Raw genomic sequence first — 20,810 nt, 5'->3', positions numbered from 1 at the left:
GGGCTTGAGTCAACTAGTTCCAAAAATATCACGTTTACTCACTTTATTTTCACAAGATCATATTAAGTAGAAACTATCAGTATTAATAATGTGTGTATGCGCGCAAGCCCAGTCGTGTCCGATTCCATCTGATCCCATTGGCCACGGATTTTCCAGGCAAGAATACTGGAGTGGGTTGCCGTTTCCTTCTCCTAGGGATCTTCCTGACCCAGGGACCCACAAACACTATTAATAATCCCAATTTCACTCCCCGCTGATTTAAGCGTAACTTCAGATTCTCTATCTGAAAGGGCTTCAACTAGAATCACTTCCACCTCTGCCAGCTTTAACCAGGGATTGTTAGGACTTCGGCCCACGCAGCACAGCCAATCAGAGCTGCGGGGTTAGCCACGTCACTCTCCTAGAAGTCCTCACCAATTTCCAGAGTATGCCTCTTCTCCGTCCCGCCCCTTTTCTAATTGTTAGAGGCCACCAGCGGCCATTTTTGATTCGGGCGGAAATCCAGTTAAGACGTGCAGATAAAAGGCTGAAAATTAAAATCAAGGCTGACTTTCACGTTTAAGTCAGAGTACAAGAGAAGAGACATCTTCACAGACCAGCTAGGAGACTAGGGGCAGAGAGTGAGCCGTGGGCCCGCACTGGCGCCCACACTCAAGATGGCACTGGCCTGAGAAACACCTGCGCGGCCGCTCTATCTCGGTTCCGGGTACTCTCGCCCTCGTGGTGGCGTTGGAGGGCTGAAGGCCGGCATTCTTTCCGGCTTCCGGACCCGTCTCTATGGTGCCGGAGAGACCAGACTCAGAAGATTGTGGGTGTAGTGGCCAGAGCGTCACGGGGGAGGCGAGGGTGGTTGGTGTCAACACGGGGCGAAGAGGGGACCGGAGCTAAGACCCTTGGCCGCCTCCCCCACCGCCCATCCGCAGGTAACAGGGAGCCGCCGGCTGCGTCCTGCGTCAGTGCGGGCCTGGGCCGCTGGAGAGGGGGCCGGCCCGGGCCGGGAGCGAGGCGGGGGGCGCGCGCCCCGCTCGCGGGTCCGCGCTTGGGGCCCGCGCGGGGGCGAGCTCGGCGCGGCATCGCTGCCGGTTGATCGCTGCTTGCCGCCTCCGCGCAGCCTCTCTGTGCTCAATGCCGGGGCCCCTGCCAATCTGGGCGTCGCGGACGACCCCCGCCCGGTGGGGCGCTGGAAGGGAGCCGCTGAGCCCGGCCTCGCGGGCAGGTGCGGAAGGTGAGCGGCCAGCGAAGCGGAATCGCCGCCCCGGCCTCTAAGCGAGCCCGAGGAGTCGCGGTCAGATCCCCGCCGACCTCCAGCCTCCGCTCCCGGGCTGGCCCCCGGAAGGGCGAATGTGCGCGGCGGGGCGGGAAGGTGCCGGGCGCTTGGGGCCGAGCCGCGGGAGCCTGGGTTCGCGCCCGCCCTGGGATGCTGCCTTCATTCTCGATCGGAAACCGGTGCGGGGCCCCAGAGGCCCCGCTGCCTCCTGTCTCTGGGTAGTGCATTTTGTTTAGAATAAAGGTGAAACATACATAGGAAACCGTACGAATACTCAGTTGGGTCTTGAATTTTGGAATCCCTGTTACTGTTGTTTTTAAGAACCCGTGCGCATACCCCCAAAACATCCCGTGCCTTAGCTGAAATCACACTTAGTTCTTGAGGTACGCAAAGGCTTCATTATATATTGCTGGACTGAGTTCGTTATAGGGAATGTATACGTGAAACAGATCAAAGCGAAGGGCCTCAAGTAATATTATCACCAGATAACAAAATACCCATCGATACCAGATGTCCTTTGAACTCTTAGTGTAAAACCTTATCGTTGGAACTTCCAGTCTGAGGGAGCTAAAATCACGATCATCCCAATTACTTGAGAAGGAGAGCGAGTTCCCTAAAGAACACTCATTTCTTAGTTTAGTGTATGAGTTGCCCAGTAACATAGACAAGGACTTTTAATCCCACAGGTGGCCTAGAAACCTGATGTGCTGCCCAAGGAAGTAAAAGGATGAAGGAAGATAGGTGAACAGCATTTTAAAGAGAAGACGATGATACCTATACAAGTCAGAAACTACCCAATATTTTATTTTAGCGTCTGTGTGCGCGCGCAGGAGATCAAACGTGTCCAAGTCTGCGACCCCATCGACTAGCCCACCAGGCTCCTTTGACCATGGAATTTTCCAGAGAAGAATACTGGAGCTTGGAAATGGGTTGACATCTCCTTCTCCAGGGGAGCTTGCCGACCCAGAGATGGAGTCTGTGTCTCTTGGTCTCCTGCTTTGGCAAGCGAGTTCTTTACCAGCGGAGCCACCAGGTGGTAAATTCTGAAAAATACCTATGCTAATAGAATATCTTTTTCTACCTTTTTGTGACTTTATCATTTCAAAGTTAAATGATTGGGTGCTTTCCCCTTTACTCTTCAAAACAAAAAAGAGCATTTTGGAAGTCCAGGTGTTCTTGTTTACCAGTATTACATTTCAGTAACTCCTTTTTAGCTGAATTGTCATTTTTAAAGCATTTTTTTATAGCAAGTTTTTGTGCCTCTTAGGATACAGAATTGTGAAGCTACAAATTAAGAATTACTGCTTATAAGACATATACAAATTGCAGTCAACAGCGCATCTTTTTATTTCCCTCCTGATATTTATTTCTCAATAGGGCCTACCTGGTAGCTCAGACCGTATTTAATCTTCCTGCAGTGCAGGAGACCCGGTTCTATCCCTGCGTTGGGAAGATCCCCTGGAGAAGGAAATGGCAACCCACTCCAGTATTCTGCCTGGAGAATTCTATGGACAAAGGAACTTGGTGGGCTAAGTCCATGGGCTGGCAAAGAGACACCACTGAGCGATCAACACTAACTAACTAATGAAGTTTTTATTGAAAGTAGGCTGTAATCCAGCTACTGTAAGCACTGCAGAGTGGTATCAGTAGACTGCTGTCAACATTAATCATGCTTTCAAACTAAGAAAATGTCATCCTTTTGAGTTCTCACAAGGAAGGGGTTCATTCCTTTATATTTTCAGGTGGTTTTTCTTTAGGTCATGGACCCACATAAAACCCAGTTTTAACATCTTCCTAGAGCGGTACTTCATGACCTGTGGTTGGTTGGGTCCCCTTTGTTGGTTGAATGCACAGATGTGTGACTGCAGATATGGAGGGTTAGCTGTAAAGTTATTCTCAGGTTTTTGACCAAGAGGGTATGGGTGCCCCTAATTTCCTGTGATTTTAAAGCGTCAGCTCTTGTTGAGATACTTTTTAATACTATTTCTTGTTGTCATTTGGGGTATTTTTTGTTTGTTTGGGGTTTGTTTGTTTTTTTGCCTCTATCGTTCTTCAGTTCAGTTCAGTCGCTCAGTCATGTCCGACTCTTTGCGACCCCATGAATCACAGCACGCCAGGCCTCCCTGTCCATCACCAACTCCCGGAGTTCACTCAAACTCATGTCCATCAAGTCGGTGATGCCATCCAGCCATCTCATCCTCTGTCATCCCCTTCTCCTCCTGCCCCCAGTCCCTCCCAGCATCAGGGTCTTTTCCAATGAGTCAACTCTTTGCATGAGGTGGCCAAAGTATTGGAGTTTCATGGGTAGGTAGGAGCTCAGTGGATTTGTTACAAAGCCAGCTTAGTTCTTATCCTCAGAAACATTCTTGGGTTTAAAAAAAACATCAATTTTAGATAACTTTAGCCCTTATACATGTTATAATCCTTATTCAGGTTTATATGTAGGTCTGTAGCCCTTTGAAACTCTTTGGTTTTAAGCAGTATTACATACTCTGATAACCTAGTAAGTGTTGAATGGAACTTTACCAAAGTGGGGGAAAAAAATCCCAAGTAGAGGGTCTATGTATAATGATTCTTGGGTTTATATTTACCCAAAGGATGAAGATTTTAAAGTAAATTTTTTAAAGATCCACCTAGAATTTTTGGCTGTTACTTAGAGCTCACAACTTGCTTCCCACGCTGCCAGAGTTAGTAAGAACTCTTTTTATCTTGTATTTTTCAAGTTATGGTAAAGCCAGAACTAAAAACTGACTGCTGTAAACTTTTCAGACATGTGTTGTTTGGCCTATACAGGTTTAAAAATGTTGGAGCCAATGTTGAAAAAATATGGAAATTTCCACATAAATATTCAGGCTTTGGGCTCTTTATGGGTAAATCGTGTGACCTGGCAGTTCTGAAGTGGCAGTTCTGGTTGGAACCTTCTGATGGTGGCTCCCTTCATAGTGTAAACCCAGTCACAGTAGGTGCCTGTGTGCACAGTAAGCCCTTTGCTACTCCACCAATACTGCTGAACCTCTGTGTATTGCCTGTTGTAACCATATGAGTGGTTACAACATTTGTATCCTGGAAAGATATGCTCTTATTGTGGAACAGTTGGGAGGTGCTGGCAAATGTGTCTGTGTTTGTGACAAACATAGAATGTGAATTCACATACACTCACATTCGTGTATGTGAATCATCCATGATCTGACATCCACAACAAACCTGTTAATACTTAACACATCTTTCAAGTGTGTGTGTGTGTGTAGCTATAGCAGTAGAGCACTCATCACTATAATCATAATCAAGGTATACTGAATATATCCATTCCCCCCAAAGTTTCCTTATACCCCGTCGTATTCCTGTCCTCTCCCATGGTTCCTCTAACTCATCTCACCCCAGGCAACCACTTACCTGTTTTCTGTCCTTAAAGAAAAGTTTGCATTTCCTAGAATCTCACGTCTTTTTAATGTCTGGGATTATACAGTTTTGCTTTTCCCCCCTTTTTAGCATACTTTGGAGAGCAGTCATGGGATTGTATTGTTTCTTTTATTTGTTGTCATTTGTGTTCAGTGAGTTATCTGTTTCTCTTCCCATTATTCTGCTGGCGTTTTATGTTTTCTTGGTTTATACAAGCTTTCCATTTGTTAACATGTTTTTCAACATTTTTAGAAACATTTTCCAGTTTGTAGTGTTCTCCATATAATTGTGAGTTGTTTTAGACATCCAGAAGTTTATCATTTTTGAATGATCAAGTTTTGCAGCACTGTATTCTGTGAGACTGGATCTAAGTGGGTTAGGGAGCCAGAGAGCCCTTATTCTGTATTGGATCGCTCTTCCTCTGTGGAAGTTGTGTGTGTGCATTGGGGGTTGGGAACGACAGTAACTGCATGTGTCTGTTTAGTAAAGTGCGTTTTTTTCTAGAGCTATTACTTGTTTTTTGTCAAGCCTTGCAGGTAACTTGCTGAACTTTGACTGTTACTGTTGTCAAATGGCCTAGTTGATGAGGATTGTAGGCAGTGGTAGGAGTTTCTACAGCGGAGTGCCTGGGTCTGGTTATTTGGCTGTCTCTGGCTCACAGCTCAGATACTCAGCGTTTGGAAATGTTCTCTGTTTGCTTTCAGGTCTGCTTGGCTTTGAGAAGGAGCTGCAGCACCCCTGTCTCACCAAATAAGGGATGGGCTCAGAGAACAGCGCTTTGAAGAGCTATGCCCTGAAGGAGCCGCCGTTCACCTTACCCTCCGGACTTGCTGTTTATCCCGCTGTATTGCAAGATGGCAAACTCGCGTCAGTTTTTGTGTATAAGAGGGAAAACGAAGATAAGGTTAATAAAGCTGCCAAGGTACCTTCATAGGTGACAACCTAATAGCTAGTACTTTTTCTGTCTTCTTGGTTTCTATTTAAAAAAATCATGAAATTAATAAAGTTCCAAGGAGGTAGGTCATAGTAATATTTTCATTCATGGCCTTTGAAAATACAGTTGTGCTTACTTCATGGGAACGTCACCAGCTTGCATCACGAGGTCAAATACCATAGATAAGCCAAAAGCTTTATGGAACTCAGCGTAATAGCTCTTCTCATCATATTGTATTTTTTTAGTGAGAGAGTTTGGGAGGGGATTTTACATGGCTCACAGAAGATAAAGGGACTTAATTCTAGCTTAGCAAAAATGCTGTAAGTACGGACAACATTTTAATTGATGTGTTGATGATGGGATGGACCTGGAAATTATATATTTTAGGAACTGTAACTGCTGTTTTTTCCTTTCCCGAGGCATTGTGGTGCTCCCGGAAAGAATGTGAAACTGGAATGTGGGATGGGATGCCCCAGAAAGACTGACCTGGGCCCTACTTCTTGCTGAGGGACGCTAGAGCACTAACCTCTAGCAGCTTCAGCTTTATTATTATGAAAAAGTTCCTCCCACTTCAGGCCTCCTAACTGCTGCTCCTGTGAAGGGCGCCAGTGAGCTAGCGAGCTGGCTGACCTGCTGTCAGGGGATCCCGGGCTGTCATTAGAAAAAATGACTATCTTGGAATATAATTCAAGAAAATAGCCCTAAGTATCTTTTCAGATTAGAGAAAAGGAAAGTATTAGCTGATATTTCTTTGGCTAGTTAGCCATTTCCTTGGGTGTTCAGGCATTGAGATTATCTTCAGGAAGGTTCTAAAAAGGAAAGCCCTTTCAGGTTGATTCATTATCTTTGTTAGACGTTATGATCTGTATTACCTTGAGTCTCTTTGTACTAACAATAAGAATGAAACATTGATATATATTTCATAAGTGTTAGTTGCTCAGTGTTTAACTCTTTGTGACCCGATGGACTGTAGCCCATCAGGTTCCTCTGTCCATGGAATTCTTCTGGCAAGAATATTGGAGTGGGTTGCCATTTCTCCAGGGGATCTTCCTGACTCAGGGATCAAACCTGGGTGTCCAGAACTGCAGGGAGATTCTTTATTGTCTGAGCCACCAGGGAAGCCCTGTATTTCATGCTGCTGCTGCTAAGTTGCTTCAGTCGTGTCCAACTCTGTGCGACCCCATAGATGGCAGCCCACCAGGCTCCCCCATCCCTAGGATTCTCCAGGCAAGGACACTGGAATGGGTTGCCATTTCCTTCTCCAGTGCATGAAAGTGAAGTCGCTTAGTCGTGTCCGACTCTTCACGACCCCATGGACTGGCGCCTACCAGGCTCCTCTGCCCATGGGATTTTCCAGGCAAGAGTACTGGAGTGGGGTGCCATTGCCTTCTCCCCTGCAGTGGCAACCCACTCCTATATTTCATAGATCTGTTTAAATGGTTTATACCTTGATCATGATTATGAAGGGCTATATTATAATATGTAGTGTTAGGAATATAATTTAGGCATTTTGTCTGTCAAACCAGTTCATTATTTGATATCTCTGATCAGCCTTGAGATGAACAGTTGTAAGATGGTTCCTAAGGAAAATGTTTTACTCAGAATGCATTTTCCATTAATGTGCTCTGATAAAGAGTGTGGCTGGCTGTTGTATCACTAAGTAATTGTGCTTTTTGGTAAGACCACACATTTGTCTCTTCTCCAGCCCATCTGGGAATTGATAACAATTTTTTATTGTGATTTTACAAAAGATACAATGCCGTGCCTCCCTGTCTTTTGCTTGGGTGCAGTTAATATCTGACATACTTCCTGTTCTTTTCATCTAATAAGACTGCACATTTTTTAAAAATAACAATTGACTATTACTAGTGAAGTACTAGAAATTTATAATCATTTGTAAGACCATAAGATTTTTCAAATTATGTTAATCTTTATGGTGTATGTAGCATGGAAGTTGAACAACCCAAGTCATAAAAGTTTTAAAGGAAAGAAGCAAAGCTCATGCAGTACTTGACGACTTCCACACTGTAGGAATCGCAAAACTCGAGAAGGAAGATTTTTCCTGCCCTTGGTATCTACACATGCTCTCCTGAGCCATGACTCTTCTCAAGTAGCTCATACTTGTGCCTTAGGTTCCTCGGGCTATCATGTGGCTTTGAATACCTGAACCATGAGTCTGAGAAATTTGAAATGGCAAAAAAATGATAAGGAGTTTAGATGAAGGTCGCAGTACTTGAGAAACGAACGGCATTGCAATGGGTTTTAGAAACTTGGTTTCCTAGATACCTAAAATATTGAAGTACCATCGTTAGCTTGCTTCCTTTCTCTAGAGATCAGGTTCCTAATCCTACCACTGACATTCCTAATAGCTGTCAATGGTAGGATTATTACCATTTCAAGCAGATATACAGTGTTTCCTTGGCCAAACATTGTTAGGTAATGATTATACTCTTCTAACCATGTTGTAATTAAAAAACAGCAGTCTCAGCATACTGTTTAACCTCTGAAGCAAGATGAAATGCAGGTATAACCTTTGGCCACAAAACAGTATCAGAAATACTTCAAGTCCATCATAGCTTCTCATTTTATCCTGAATTCATTAGCTGTTGATACAGCAGTATAATTTTCTCACTGGGATTATGATTCATTTCTAACCAGTAGTCTGCAAGGGGTGGTAAATCCTAAGTCCTAACTAAGTAACTTGGTTACTCTATGGTTTGCTATAATATGATGTAAGTGCTTAGTTAGGGCCTCATGGTGAGTGCAGGCTCAAAGAATGGTTCCTGAGTGTCTTTCTATCAAGCAGCCACATCAGAATAGGTATTTAGATGCTGTGTAGGTGCTCTGTGTAGTGCCTTAGGAGACATGCTCTATCTAATTCCAGGGTAGGTTCACGCTGCTGTTGGTCAACATACTTGAGAACCTACATTGTGTGGGCATGAGAAAGAAATAGAAGGGCCGATTGCTGTGCTTAAAGGAGCTTGAATTCTGTTAGGGAAATGCTTTATTGCTCTTCCTTATACTGACATTTTCTTTTTGTTCCACTCCCTCTTAACCTTTTTTATGTTATTTACAACCCCCATTCTGGTAAATCAACTTCCCTGTATCTTTTCAGTTTTGAAAAAAAATGATTTCCTTCCCCTCATGATCAAAGTCTGGTTCTCTTACAAGGTTCCCAAGCACCTCCCGCTCAGAAGAACTTGGGAAGTGTTATCGCTCCCTCAGGTGTTAGGGTCAGCAGGGGGCGCTGGCCCTTGGCCAGTTCCCACCACTGTTCTCAGACTTCACATTCTCACCCTTTGTCTCTAAATAGCTGTCAAAACCTCCTGTCTGAGCTCCAGATCTATTATGTCCCCCTGCCTATTCAGTATCTCCTGAACCCAAAAGCATGCTTTCCAGCATAGAATTCTTTATCCCTTTACCTTCCTACATTTTATTCTTGGTTTATGATCCTGCCTCCAGGCAGTGAACATTTAAAGAGAACGCTCTTCTGCCTTTTTCTCCAGTTTGCGTTTTAGGGGCAGGAGGAAGAATCTGTCTCCCTAAAGGTTCTTGCTCACTGGTTTAGGCATCTTGTTATTTTGTTGTATTTAGCAAAGTGAAGTAAAGCTTTCTCCCTGTCTAAAAACTTAACAAGTGAATTTAAGCTACAGTTGAGAACTACTTTGTGTTGTTTTCAAAGTGAAGTAGCAAGTTCGAGGTAGAATGGTAAGGAAAAGTCAAGCCCCTGAGGCTTGAATTAATTCTCTGAATGGCTGAGTCATAACTGATTGCTGAATAGTAGGAATACCACACGCTTAACATCTGTGTGTGGGCATAGATCGGCAAAATATCTACTACTACTCAAATTTAATAATATAAAAGTCCTTACTCAGAATTCTCTTACCTGGTGGAGTGAATGAGATGTGATCGATACTTAGTAACTTTGCAACAGATGGTTTCAAATCACTCATTCCACAGCAGTCACTTTTCTCCACCAGAGCAAAACCATTTTCTCTTTAATTGATGTTCATTGAGAAAATACCCTAGTTACACTTAGCAAGTACATCTTGTCATTCCGTCTGTTCTTTGGAACAGCAGAAGTTTAAATCAAGAAGTATTTCTATTTCATTCTCAACTGCTAACCTTTCCTGTGAATTTATGCATAATTTTATGCATAACTACATATGCCAAAGAGGAGTGACAAGGTTTTTGCTAAGTTAAGTGCCTTATTCAGAATCATGCAAGATTTATTCCATTCTTTCTTCCTTAATTTGAACAAATAAGAAGCCACTTGGGACACCTAATTAGTTAATGAAAAGAGAAAAGTTTTAAAGATGGTTGAATAATGCGCTGGATCATAAAACAGTTTTGAATGGATTAGTACCCTGATCCACGATAAACTGTTTAATTTTGTTGATCTTGCTTCCTTATTTTTTGCCTTTTTACTTATCAAACATTTAATCCCCTTAATCATATTCAGTTTAGTCGCTCAGTCGTATCCGACGCTGCGACCCCATGAATCGCAGCACGCTATCTTTAAAGCTTTTCTCTTTTCGTTAACTAGAAAACTGATCATCAAATAAAGAATTTGTATTCTGCAATTGGATAAAGTGTTTTCTAAATCTCAGTTTGATTCAGGTAGTTGATATTATTCAGGTTTTCTAAGTTTTTATTTATTTAGTCTATTTTCTGCTAGTTCTATTGATTTTTTTTTTTCTGTCGATTGTTGAGACAGAAGCTTTAAAATCTCCAACTCTGATACTATGATTTTGAAATTGTCTGTTTTTCCCTTTCATTTTCCCAGTTTTTACTTCATGTGTATCGAGTTTCTGCTCTTATACATATATACATTTATAATTAGTTATGTCTTTTTAATGAATTATCCCTTTTATTCTTTAAGTAATTGTCCCATTTTATCTCTGGCCATACTCTTTGTCTTGAAGTATATTTTGTCTGATAGGAATATATCCATGTCAGCCTTCTTTTGCTTACTGGTATCCTTTTCCATCAAATTCATTTATTTTCTGTTCATTTACCTATCTCTGTCTTTTGTCTAAAGTATGTCTTCTATAGGCAGCATATAGTTGGATCTTCCTTTTTTATCCACTCTTAATTGGAGTGTTTAGTTTTTTAACATTTAATGTAATTATCATTTGTTTTCTTTTCATCCCCTTCTGATTTTTGTTCTTCTGTTTCCCCTTCTTGTGAATTATTTTAATATTTTTAGTATTCTGTTTTAATGTATCTTGAATGGGGGCTATATATTTCTTTATTTTTTAAAAATAGTTACACTGAGGACTTCAGTATACATGACTAACTTTTAGTTAGTTCTGGTTATTAACTGTGGTTAGTTAGTACTGACCACTCATTGTGGTTAGCATTATACCACAGTCACATAAAATGTGGAAGCCTTGAAATCACATAGATGTCTGCAGCCTCCAACCCTACTGTCCTTTTGTTACACGTATATTAACTGTGTGCACGCAGGCACACAGGCATACATATACATCGCACACATGGAAAACCTTACCAGGCAAGTGTTACAGTGCTTACTCTGCATAGTCATATATACCTTAAATAAGAGGGAAAAAATGTAACCTTCAGCTTTAACCTGATATTTACTATTTCTGATGCTCTTCTTGCAATCCTTAAGATCCAGGTTTCCCTTTGGTGTTTCCTTTTTAGGTTGAACTTTCTTTAGCATTTTTGTAGAGCAGATCATCTAGCAACAACTTTTCCGTTTTCTTGATCAAAAATGCTTTTAATTTGCCTTCTTTCCTGAAGGGTATTTTTGCTAGGTACAGAATTCAGGTTTGATGATTTTTTTTGTTTCATTGCTTTAAAGATAGTTTCCCTTTATCTTTCGGATTTTGTTTTCTTATGAGAAATTAGTATCATTTAGTTTCTTATCTCTCCATCTGTGTTGTTTTTCTCTAGCTACTTCTAAGATTTTTAAATTGATCTTTGATTTTCCGCAGTTTGATCATAATGTGTTTAGGTGTAGTTTTCTCTGATTTATCTTATTTAGTGTTCACTGACATTCTTAAGTCTGTAAACTTAAGTATGTGGCCAAATTTGGGGAGTTTTCAACCATTATATTTTTTTATGTCCCAGTTTTCTTTTTCTTTTTAGAACTCCAGTCATGTGCATTAAACTTTTTGTTTTGTTACCCAGGTTTCTGAAGCTCTGACCTTTTCTTTTACTTTTTCTTCGTTGTTCTTTAAATTGGTTAACAGCTTTAAGTTCACTGAGTCTTGTCTCTGTCATTATCATTCTGTTATTAAGTTCATCCATTGTATTTTTTTATTTGTAGTATTTTTAATTTATCAAATTTCCATTTAGTTCTTTCATGTAACATTCATTTCTCTTCCGAGAGCTTCTATTTTTCTACTTATTTTATAACTCTTTTCTTTCTCTCTCCAGGCGGGAATGGTGGTGATAGCTGCTTCAGATTCCTTCTGATAATTTCTAGTATCTGGTGTCTGCTCAGTCTTGGGGTTGGTATTTGTTGGCGGCTTTTTAAATTTTTTTTATTTTTATTTTTTTTTCGGCTTTTTCACATTTCATGATTCTTTGTCTTCTGAGTGATTCTGGATCGCATCCTGGACATTTTGAATGCCCTGTTGCATAGACTCTTGGTTCTGTTATAATTCTCTGAAGAATGTTGATGTTTTTCGTTTGCAGATGGTCAATTCCCTTGGGTTCAAGCTTCCCCCCGCCTTTTTTTTTTTTTAAACTACTCTCCTCTCACCCTTCCTGTGCATGGAAGTTCAAACCGTGGTTCATTTTCAAAACTTCGCTGTGCTGATTTGGGTCTGTCCTGTGCGTGTTTGGTTCCGGGGTTGGTCTGAGACCTGTGTGGGCATACAGATAACTGGGGCCTCTTCTTCTCCCTCCCTTGGCTCTCTCTCCTCTGGGACAGCTTCCTCATACTCAAACCTGCTTTGGTTCTCCTGGCCACAAAGATGGCAGAGTTTCCATTTGAGTTTCAGCCACCTTTGCTGCACTGCTCTGCACCTGGGGCCTCCCCTCAGCGCACAGCTGTGAGAAGGGACATCCCCCGAACCAGGAAACTCACCCCCTGGGTGACTGCCGTTCATAGTCTGCATGCTCTTGTTTACTTTTCAGAGTTCTCAGGTGTTGTTTTCGGTGCTTTGTTCAGAGTTTATAGCAATAATCATTGGAAATCTGGGCTCTTGGGGGCTTACACTCATGGAAATGAAAGTCTCTGTAGAGTAATATAAAAGCTGGTAAAGTAAACACTGTCAGAACAAGTCATGGATTTTTCTTTGCCTTCTTTGAAACTTGGGGGTTAGGTGGGGGAGGTAAGAAACTGGAGAAGACCTTGAATTTACGTATACGTTTTCTGAATTGATTACAATATATTTGAGACTATAATTAATCTTGGGCTTCCCTGGTGGCTCAGACGGTAAAGCATGGAGTCATTAATTTTACCGACTTTTCTGTTTGTGTTTTTAAAGCACCTGAAGACCCTCCGTCACCCGTGCTTGCTAAGGTTTTTATCTTGCACTGTGGAAGCAGACGGCATTCATCTCGTCACTGAGCGAGTGCAGCCTCTGGAAGTGGTTTTGGAAACATTGTCTTCTGCAGAGGTCTGTGCTGGGATCTATGACATATTGCTGGCTCTTATCTTCCTTCATGACCGAGTAAGTAACCTGGACAGTCTGCCTCACAGCCTTTCATTTAGACCAGGAGTGGGAGATGGAGGCTGATGTATGGGGGTAGTGCTTGTGAATTTTGGTATCTATAGAAATCATAAGTTACTATTCTCATCAGAAAGCTTCCTGAGGGAAAAGAGCACATGAGATGCTATAAACAGACAAGTGGTTTGTGGAGCAGGCAACAAGTTCTTTGTCCCTGGGTAGTTATTTATAGAACTTTATTTCAGTTTACTATATAGTCTGTCTCTAGTTTTGGATAAGTCTTTACCTAAAAATATCTACAGCTGGTATTTGTTATTAGGATGAGATAAAAGTTTAATAACATTAGTGCTGGTGTGGACCATGTTTCTATTTGTTTTCAGGAATTTTTTTGTTTTTAATGAAAGAAATGATCATTTCTTAGAAAGAGGCATAGTTTTACACACCCTTTCTCATTCAAGTAGGTGGTGCCAAAGATAGGCAGCCCCTTAATACCATGGCAGTATTTACTATTATGGGGATAAAGTGGTATTGTTTACTTGTGGTCTGTTTCTTACCAGTATTATTGAACTACTAGTTTCTTAATGGGATTTACATTCTGAAGTGTAAAGGCCTATGGCAGCCTCCCAAGATTAAGAAACACCAGTTACAGGTTAGAAGCCCTTGCATTTGACTCATCTTAATGTGTTTTTAAAAAATTTTTCTATTAATGGGAGATAGACTCTCCAAATATCACTTTGAATTTATTGTCTCTTAAAAGTATTTCTAAGATACACATAAGTAGAATTATTAATGCTGCACTGTGGTGGAATATTTTCTCTGTTGGAAAAATGTTTGAATGTAGTAAAAAGTTTGAATAGTATGAGAGTGCAGACAAGGAAACCAGTCCCTGTCCTTGAAGCCGGGGCCCTGCTTCTTGCCATAGACAACCTCAGCGATCAGTGTGTTAGGCCACAGGTGCTCTTTGTGTGTCTTAAGCAAATATCTAAGTGTTTATTCGCCTTTATTTTTCTCAAGCGGAAACACACCCTGATACTATTCTAAGCTTTCCTTTAAAAATATGTATACATACGTTGGAGTGTTTTATATAAAAAATGTGTACCTATTGGATCTGATAGGTAGAGTATTTAAAGTGTACTTATCTACTGGAATAATTTCTGGTTTGAGAAAACAACATACTTCATCCCCGTTCTTGTTTTCTTCTTCCCTCATTTATTTGACTGTACTATTTTTTTTACATAGTTTTAAATTTGGCGCTTCTGTGGTCTGTGGGATATTTCTGGTGGTCCTTATCATTCCATTTTCCTCTTCTTCAGGCAGAATTTTTTTTAATGCCTACTGACAAGATTTCAGGTGAAGTGGATCTGGGTTCGTGATAGAATGTAGGTGAGAAAGAATTTAGAAGAGAAAATTAATACAGTAACCTTATGGGAGCAAAGATAAATTTTTCCTTTAAAGGCGTTTGAAGCACACGATGTAGGCTGAAGAGACTTGTAAATTTACCTTTAAGGACCCCTGTATCTCCCAACTCCGATGGAGATGGGGATGTACAGCGTCTTGTGCGGTGGCTTTCATGTCTTTACTAACCTGCCACAGTGGGCAGGGGGAGATAAGCCTTTCCACTGTGTTTTTCATTTTTCCCTAACCTCATAATGCTTAAGCTGGATCATTGAATTTGTCATTTCTTAAAGTTGTAGTTCTGTTTATTATGCCACAAGTAGAAAGACTTGCCTTTTTTTTTTTTTTTTTTTTTGAGTGATGAGTTCTTAGTCTTATAAAACTTCTACTCAGAAAATGGGAATGGCAAGCTTCTTCCTGTTCTTTTTTCCCCAGGGACACCTCACACACAACAATGTCTGCGTATCGTCTGTGTTTGTGAGCGAGGATGGGCACTGGAAGCTGGGAGGAATGGAAACAGTCTGCACAGTTGCTCAGGCCACGCCAGAGGTAAGCCAGGTGCCAGGCCCTCTGTGTCGCTCAGAGTCTGATAGCATTTTGGTGTGTGGTTCTCCCGTAGGGACTTTGCTCCAGCAGTAGTGTGAGCTGAGGTTTGGAGACTTGGCTTTTTTGTCAATACTCACATTCACGGGGTTGTCGGCTTTTACTGTCCAGAGGGGCTAGGCATCATCTATTCTTTTCTCATTTTAGAGCGAAGGTATCTTGAGACTGGAAGAGGCTTGATCAATTTTCCATTAAATACCTACCTGCTGTGCTCCTGTAGTAACCTGCGCTTAGTTTTACCACTGAGTGTTTAATGTCGAATTGCCTCCACGTGTCCACCTTCTTTACCAGTGGCTGAGCTTCTTGAGGGTGATAGTGTTGTATACGTATCTTTATCCATGCACCTGGAATAGGGCCTGGCACATATTAGGCACATTGGACATGCTCATTGAGCACTTGTTCGTGTTTTCCAGAGTCATACATTACGCCCTAAGAGCTGGTGTCAGGGACTGTGCATCGTAGCTCCTCATGGGCCACAGTACTGCTGCCTGTGCCCCGTCTTATAATTTTGTCTGACAGAGGTCTACAAATTCCCCTCCGGAGCTGAGCAGTCTTACTGTTCTCTGTTTTGTTTCTTATTTCCATAATTTTGCATGTTGCCACTAGACTTAGCCTTTTAAAACACACACATCATGATTTCCTTACTGATGAGGGGGCTCCCTGACTTCTGGCTCCACCTCACTCCCCCTGTTCCCTTGTATGCAGGTTTCACAGGGGCCTTGTTGCGTGTGTACCTTCAGGGGCTCTGGCTCAGCGCAAATGCTCCCTTCCACCATGAAGACGTTCCTCTGTTATTTCTGTCCCCGTTGATCCCTTTCTTCTCAGAAGTCAGCTTCCAGCTAATCAGTATAACAGTGTAATTCCCTCTGTGAGGTGTATCCCAGATTCTGGACCACGGGGTCCCAGGCCCTTCTCCAGCTCCTCCCCAGCCTGCCGTCAGCTCCAGGTGCCACTTGGTTATTGAGCTCCACTCCAGTTGCATCCTGTTCCGTGCAGTCCAGCAGGGTTCTCCTCCTTCACCCCCATTTTCCCTTGTGTGCTGTTCTGTCGCCTTTCTTCCCCTGGACTCTGCAGGATGTAAGATGAGGCTGACATCTCGCTGAAGTCTAGATCAGGCTAAGTCTCCTCCTTGTGAAGCCCTCCCCGAGGTGTCCCCTGCCCAACAAGAGTAGTCTTCCTCCTGGGCTTCCCAGGTGCTCAACCAGCGCAGTTTGTCAAAGTGCTTAGTTTACATTTTAGGTCGTGAGCTCCTGGCCGGGGACAGGGATTTCTTGCATTCAATATGTATTCCTGGTGCCCTAGATGGCGTTTGGAACATACAAGTTCTTGAGAAATGATCTCTGATGAATCAGTAGATGAATGTTTTTCTGTGGATGCTGGCTCTGTCTCTCTAGTTTATAAGGTCCTCACATAAAAATGTGGCAACCAACTTATGACTGACTTGATTCAGAGAGCAGATTAATGATAGATTTGTCCTATGCTAGAGAAGTCTTTTATTTGTTAATATCTCCAAAGGATGAGGGTCTTCCCTGGTGGCTCAGCTGGTAAAGAATCTACCTGCAATGTGGAAGACCTGAATTCGATTCCTGGGTTGGGAAGATCCCCTGAAGAAGGGAACAGCTACCCATTCCAGTATTCTGGTCTGGAGAATTCCATGGACTATATGGTCCATGGGGTCACAACAGTTGGACATGACTGAGCGACTTTCACTTTCGTGTAGGATGAGAAAGAAGTATTTCTAATTGCCTTATAAATTAATCAGATAGAGATGCGTCTGAACACCAGAGGGTGTCTGTTAAACCAGCTGAAAGGAAAAGGAGAGGGAACTGATACTTATTTTCCGCTAAGTCTTGTGCCATACCAGGCACTATATCCCCATTTTTCAGTGATGAAGATTTTTAAATTGTATTTAGCCTGTAGCATTGGTTTGAAGGTTTCATTGGTGTTGATTGTTCTTTGCTTTTGTAACTTGATGTAAGAGATTGGTTCACCAAACATATGCTTGAATTTACTTTCCTTAATTTATTTCTCTTAGTTTCTGAGGAGTATTCGGTCAGTAAGAGACCCAGCATCTATTCCTCCTGAAGAGATGGTAAGATGATACACTTCAGATGTCACGAAGACTTCTTTCTATAACTGAGTATGAAACTTAAAACAAACAAACAAACAAACCTTTCCTCTGCCCACCTCTTTGCTAAGTCATAGACACTTCCTAATTCTTCTGGCCTTGAAGGCTTCTGAGACTGATCATGTCATCACAGCAGAGAGCCTTTTTTCTTGAAACTCAACTTACATTTTGGTCATGTAGACCCCTGTGATGGTACTGAAAGAGAAGAGGCACCTCGGTGTGAGCAGAGTGGGGGCACCATACCATTCCATGGTGAGCCTTTGTGGAAGCCATGAGAGCTGAGGAAACAAGAGCCCAGCCCTTTCCTGTGCTTCACCCAAGCTGGTCGTCTGCCTATCTGCCGTTAGTTGGGATTCCAAGATATGAGGAAGAGTGATTATTAATATTATGGTGCTGGTAAAGAAAGATAATATTTAACAATAAATTCAAAAGCACTTGTTCTTTCTAAGTTTGTCCTTAACCACTGTAGACTTTGATCCCAAAAGACGTATTTAGTGTGCTTTGCAAGAAACACAAACTCAACAATAAACTTAAGTATAAACCTAGGACTTGAAATAACTCAGGTTTATTCAAAGCAGTGCTATGTGTATATACTAGTGTCTTTCAAACCAATGATTTGTAGGTTTTGAATCAATTTAGGGGTCCTGACTGGCATTTTAAGGGAGAAAAATAAGGGAGTAAATAGAAAGTATCACCGGACATCTTGAGGAGCAAGACTAAGAACTGTTTTTTGAAACTTCTGTTTTTGTTATGTACTTACACATATATGTGCATATAATGCTGCTGATAATTTTTTTTACTCCAGTTTGTAGTCAGAAATATTTCTGAAAGCCACAAACATATATTATGGCCTTTCCCCCCTCCTTATTTAATATTAATATCTTTGATAAATTCTATTCACTAATCATTTTAAGAGCTTAGAAATTTGTGTGTGATACTGCGTAGTTAACTTTGGATACACTAAACACAAAAATGGGAGAAAGTGCTTCAGAGAAGATTAGGAATGGTTTCTGAAGCAGATCCTCTGGTTGTAATGGTCTTTACTGCTTTTAGTCTCCAGAATTCACGACTCTGCCAGCGTCCCACGGACACGCCCGGGATGCCTATTCTTTTGGGACACTGGTGGAAAGTTTGCTCACAGTCTTAAGTGAACAGGGTGAGTTGGACTTGTGCTATCTGCATCCGCAGAATTAGCGGGACAGCCATCCACAGTGGATGCTGCGGCGTTTGATTGTAGTACGGAACCGTTGCTTACCAAGAAACTTTGTGCAGGGCAGATCGTAATAGCAGTGAGGGCAGAAGCTTTGGGCTTCTTCACTTTGAACAGTTAAAAGAGTTTTAAGTAGCAAGCACTTGGAACTATGGCTTTGGGTATCTTATATTATGATCTTATTGATTGGTACTGTATTTATGGTCTAAAGACTATTCCTTATCAAACCAGCCTTTAAATAAATGAATGGTACTGTTGATGTGTATGTAATGATCTGAGGATAAGATTCAGAGTTTTTTACAATTAATTTCTAAATTAAGATGAACATTTCATTATCTTGATTCTTTCAAAGTCCTTTCGATTCTTTTTTTTTTTTTTTTTGACCATGATTTCATTTACTCATTACTGTTTTCTTTGGTTGGCCCTTAAAGGCCAGGCTACCGAGCACACAGTTCTCCTCTGAGTTCTCTGGTGGCGTGCTTGACAGCCCGCTTCCTCTCCTCCACCTGCTCCGGGCCTTCAGATATCCATCCTTTACATGTACTGGGGTCTGTACACATTAAGCCCCTTTACCAGCCTGTATCTCATTTGCTGCAGCTTTGTGCAGTTCCAACGCAGTTTCTTCTGCCTGGTTCATTCCATCCTCTGAAGTTACAAGCACCATTCAGCCATCAGCTCTGACCTGTCCCAGCCTAAACATTTGAGAATTAAGCTCTAGGACATCCTTTGTGGGTGATGAACTCACTGCTCTTCACTGTTTCTAGCATGGTGGCAATTATGTACCATCCTTGAGAGGAAATACAGTCCTTCAAATAACTTCCTGTGTTTTGAGGGTTAGGAGACTTGATCGAAAAGGCCCTCAAACCTGCCACTTACTCAGCTTCCTTCTCTAGGCCTGAGCTGAGCTAAGCTGGCAGTCAGGAAAGGCGGGGGCCTCCAAGGGGAGCAGGGGCGGATGTGTTGGCAGGATGGTTTTCTCCACCTGCCCAGGAGTTTGACTTCAGGGGAGCAGGGGGCGGATGTGTTGGCAAGATGGTTTTCTCCACCTGCCCAGGAGTTTGACTGCAGGGGAGCAGGGGCTGGATGTGCTGGCAAGATGGTTTTCTCCACCTGCCCAGGAGTTTGACTTCAGGCAGGCAGGGAGCTGTTGAGCACCAGCCAGGGCTCTCTTTGTTTGGGCTTTTTCCAGGTTGGTTTTTGCTCCCGTCAGCCTCCAGCTGTAGAGGTCCTAACAGGAGGGAGGAGGCAGTGGGAACTAACTGTCGCTCTGGGTTTCAGTTGCAGCGGATATTCTCTCCAGCTTTCAACAGACCTTGCACTCAGCCCTGCTGAGTCCCAGCCCACAGTGCCGGCCAGCGCTCTGCAGCCTCCTGTGCCACGACTTATTCAGGTGAGGCGCCCGGTGCGGCGCGCTGCCTGCCCCCGCCGGCCCTCCTGTGGGCCGCACTCCCACGGTGGGGTTCGGAGGACCGGGCGGTGCGGGCCCTCCTGCTGCTGCTGCTGTTGCCCCTCAGTGTTAGGGGAGAGTGAGTCATGTCCACGTGGGAAGTAGAGGGAGACGTGGTCATTGCCTCTCACGTTCCTCTCACAGATACAAGTTCTAGAACCCCTTCACCTTGGACACCTGGGTCTAGACATTATAGCTGGATTCCTTAGGACTTCTGTGAATGTGCAGAAGCTAGGCTGTGTCCAGTGGTGTAGAGTTGGAGAAGTTAACTGAGGAGCTTAATGTTAACACAGCCTCTCTGTTTTGCTGACATTGTATTATTTATACGAGTTTGTTATTGTTGAATTTTACTTGTTGGTGGGGGATGGGCATGGAAATGAGCTTATTTTTCTTCAGGCAGGCAGAAGATTGTTTTCTTTGTTTAGTAATTCGTGATGGAACAGCAAAGAAGTCAATTTAGAGGGAGGGCACAGTATAGCTGTCAATACTGTCGCTGGATTCAGAGAGATTTTTGAACCTCTCTCTTCAAGGTTAGTTTTAATTATGTGTCCTTCATTTTTTAAACTTCCGTGTCTGCAAAACTTCTGCACAGGTTAACTCCTCATTCATCACTTTTATTGGCAAAATCAAACTCATGTCATTTGTGAAACTAAAAATCCTTATGGGTTTGCAGTCGGAAAGCCTGAGAGAAATCAGAGTGAAGGGAGAGTTGATATTATCCCTGGAGGGGGTTCTAAGGTAGGATGAGGTATATCATTAAACACAGCAGAGGGGGTATTTT

General features: G+C 42.5%; 1 protein-coding gene across 3 annotated transcripts in view; it reads left to right on the top strand.

The window, feature by feature from the left end:
- Nucleotides 1–491: 491 nt before the first annotated feature.
- SCYL3 (SCY1 like pseudokinase 3) overlaps nt 492–20,810 on the top strand; it is a 43,510-nt gene continuing 23,191 nt past the window's right edge. Inside the window, exons 1-8 of one of the 3 annotated variants that reach the window (XM_069545611.1) lie at nt 647–923; nt 1,954–2,300; nt 5,371–5,588; nt 13,064–13,249; nt 15,077–15,190; nt 17,280–17,336; nt 18,426–18,528; nt 19,861–19,972. In XM_069545611.1, the coding sequence (XP_069401712.1) occupies nt 5,424–5,588; nt 13,064–13,249; nt 15,077–15,190; nt 17,280–17,336; nt 18,426–18,528; nt 19,861–19,972 (737 nt within the window). In that variant the 5' untranslated portion in view covers nt 647–923; nt 1,954–2,300; nt 5,371–5,423. Of the gene's footprint in view, nt 1,226–1,953; nt 2,301–5,370; nt 5,589–13,063; nt 13,250–15,076; nt 15,191–17,279; nt 17,337–18,425; nt 18,529–19,860; nt 19,973–20,810 lie in introns of all 3 variants that reach the window. The other 2 variants (XM_069545610.1, XM_069545612.1) reach the window with 2 other exon arrangements.

Source organism: Ovis canadensis, chromosome 12, assembly GCF_042477335.2.
Source record: "Ovis canadensis isolate MfBH-ARS-UI-01 breed Bighorn chromosome 12, ARS-UI_OviCan_v2, whole genome shotgun sequence".
Classification (NCBI taxonomy): domain Eukaryota; kingdom Metazoa; phylum Chordata; class Mammalia; order Artiodactyla; family Bovidae; genus Ovis; species Ovis canadensis.
The sequence above is the reverse complement of the archived record's forward strand: the minus strand, read 5'-3'. Positions and strand labels throughout refer to the sequence as shown.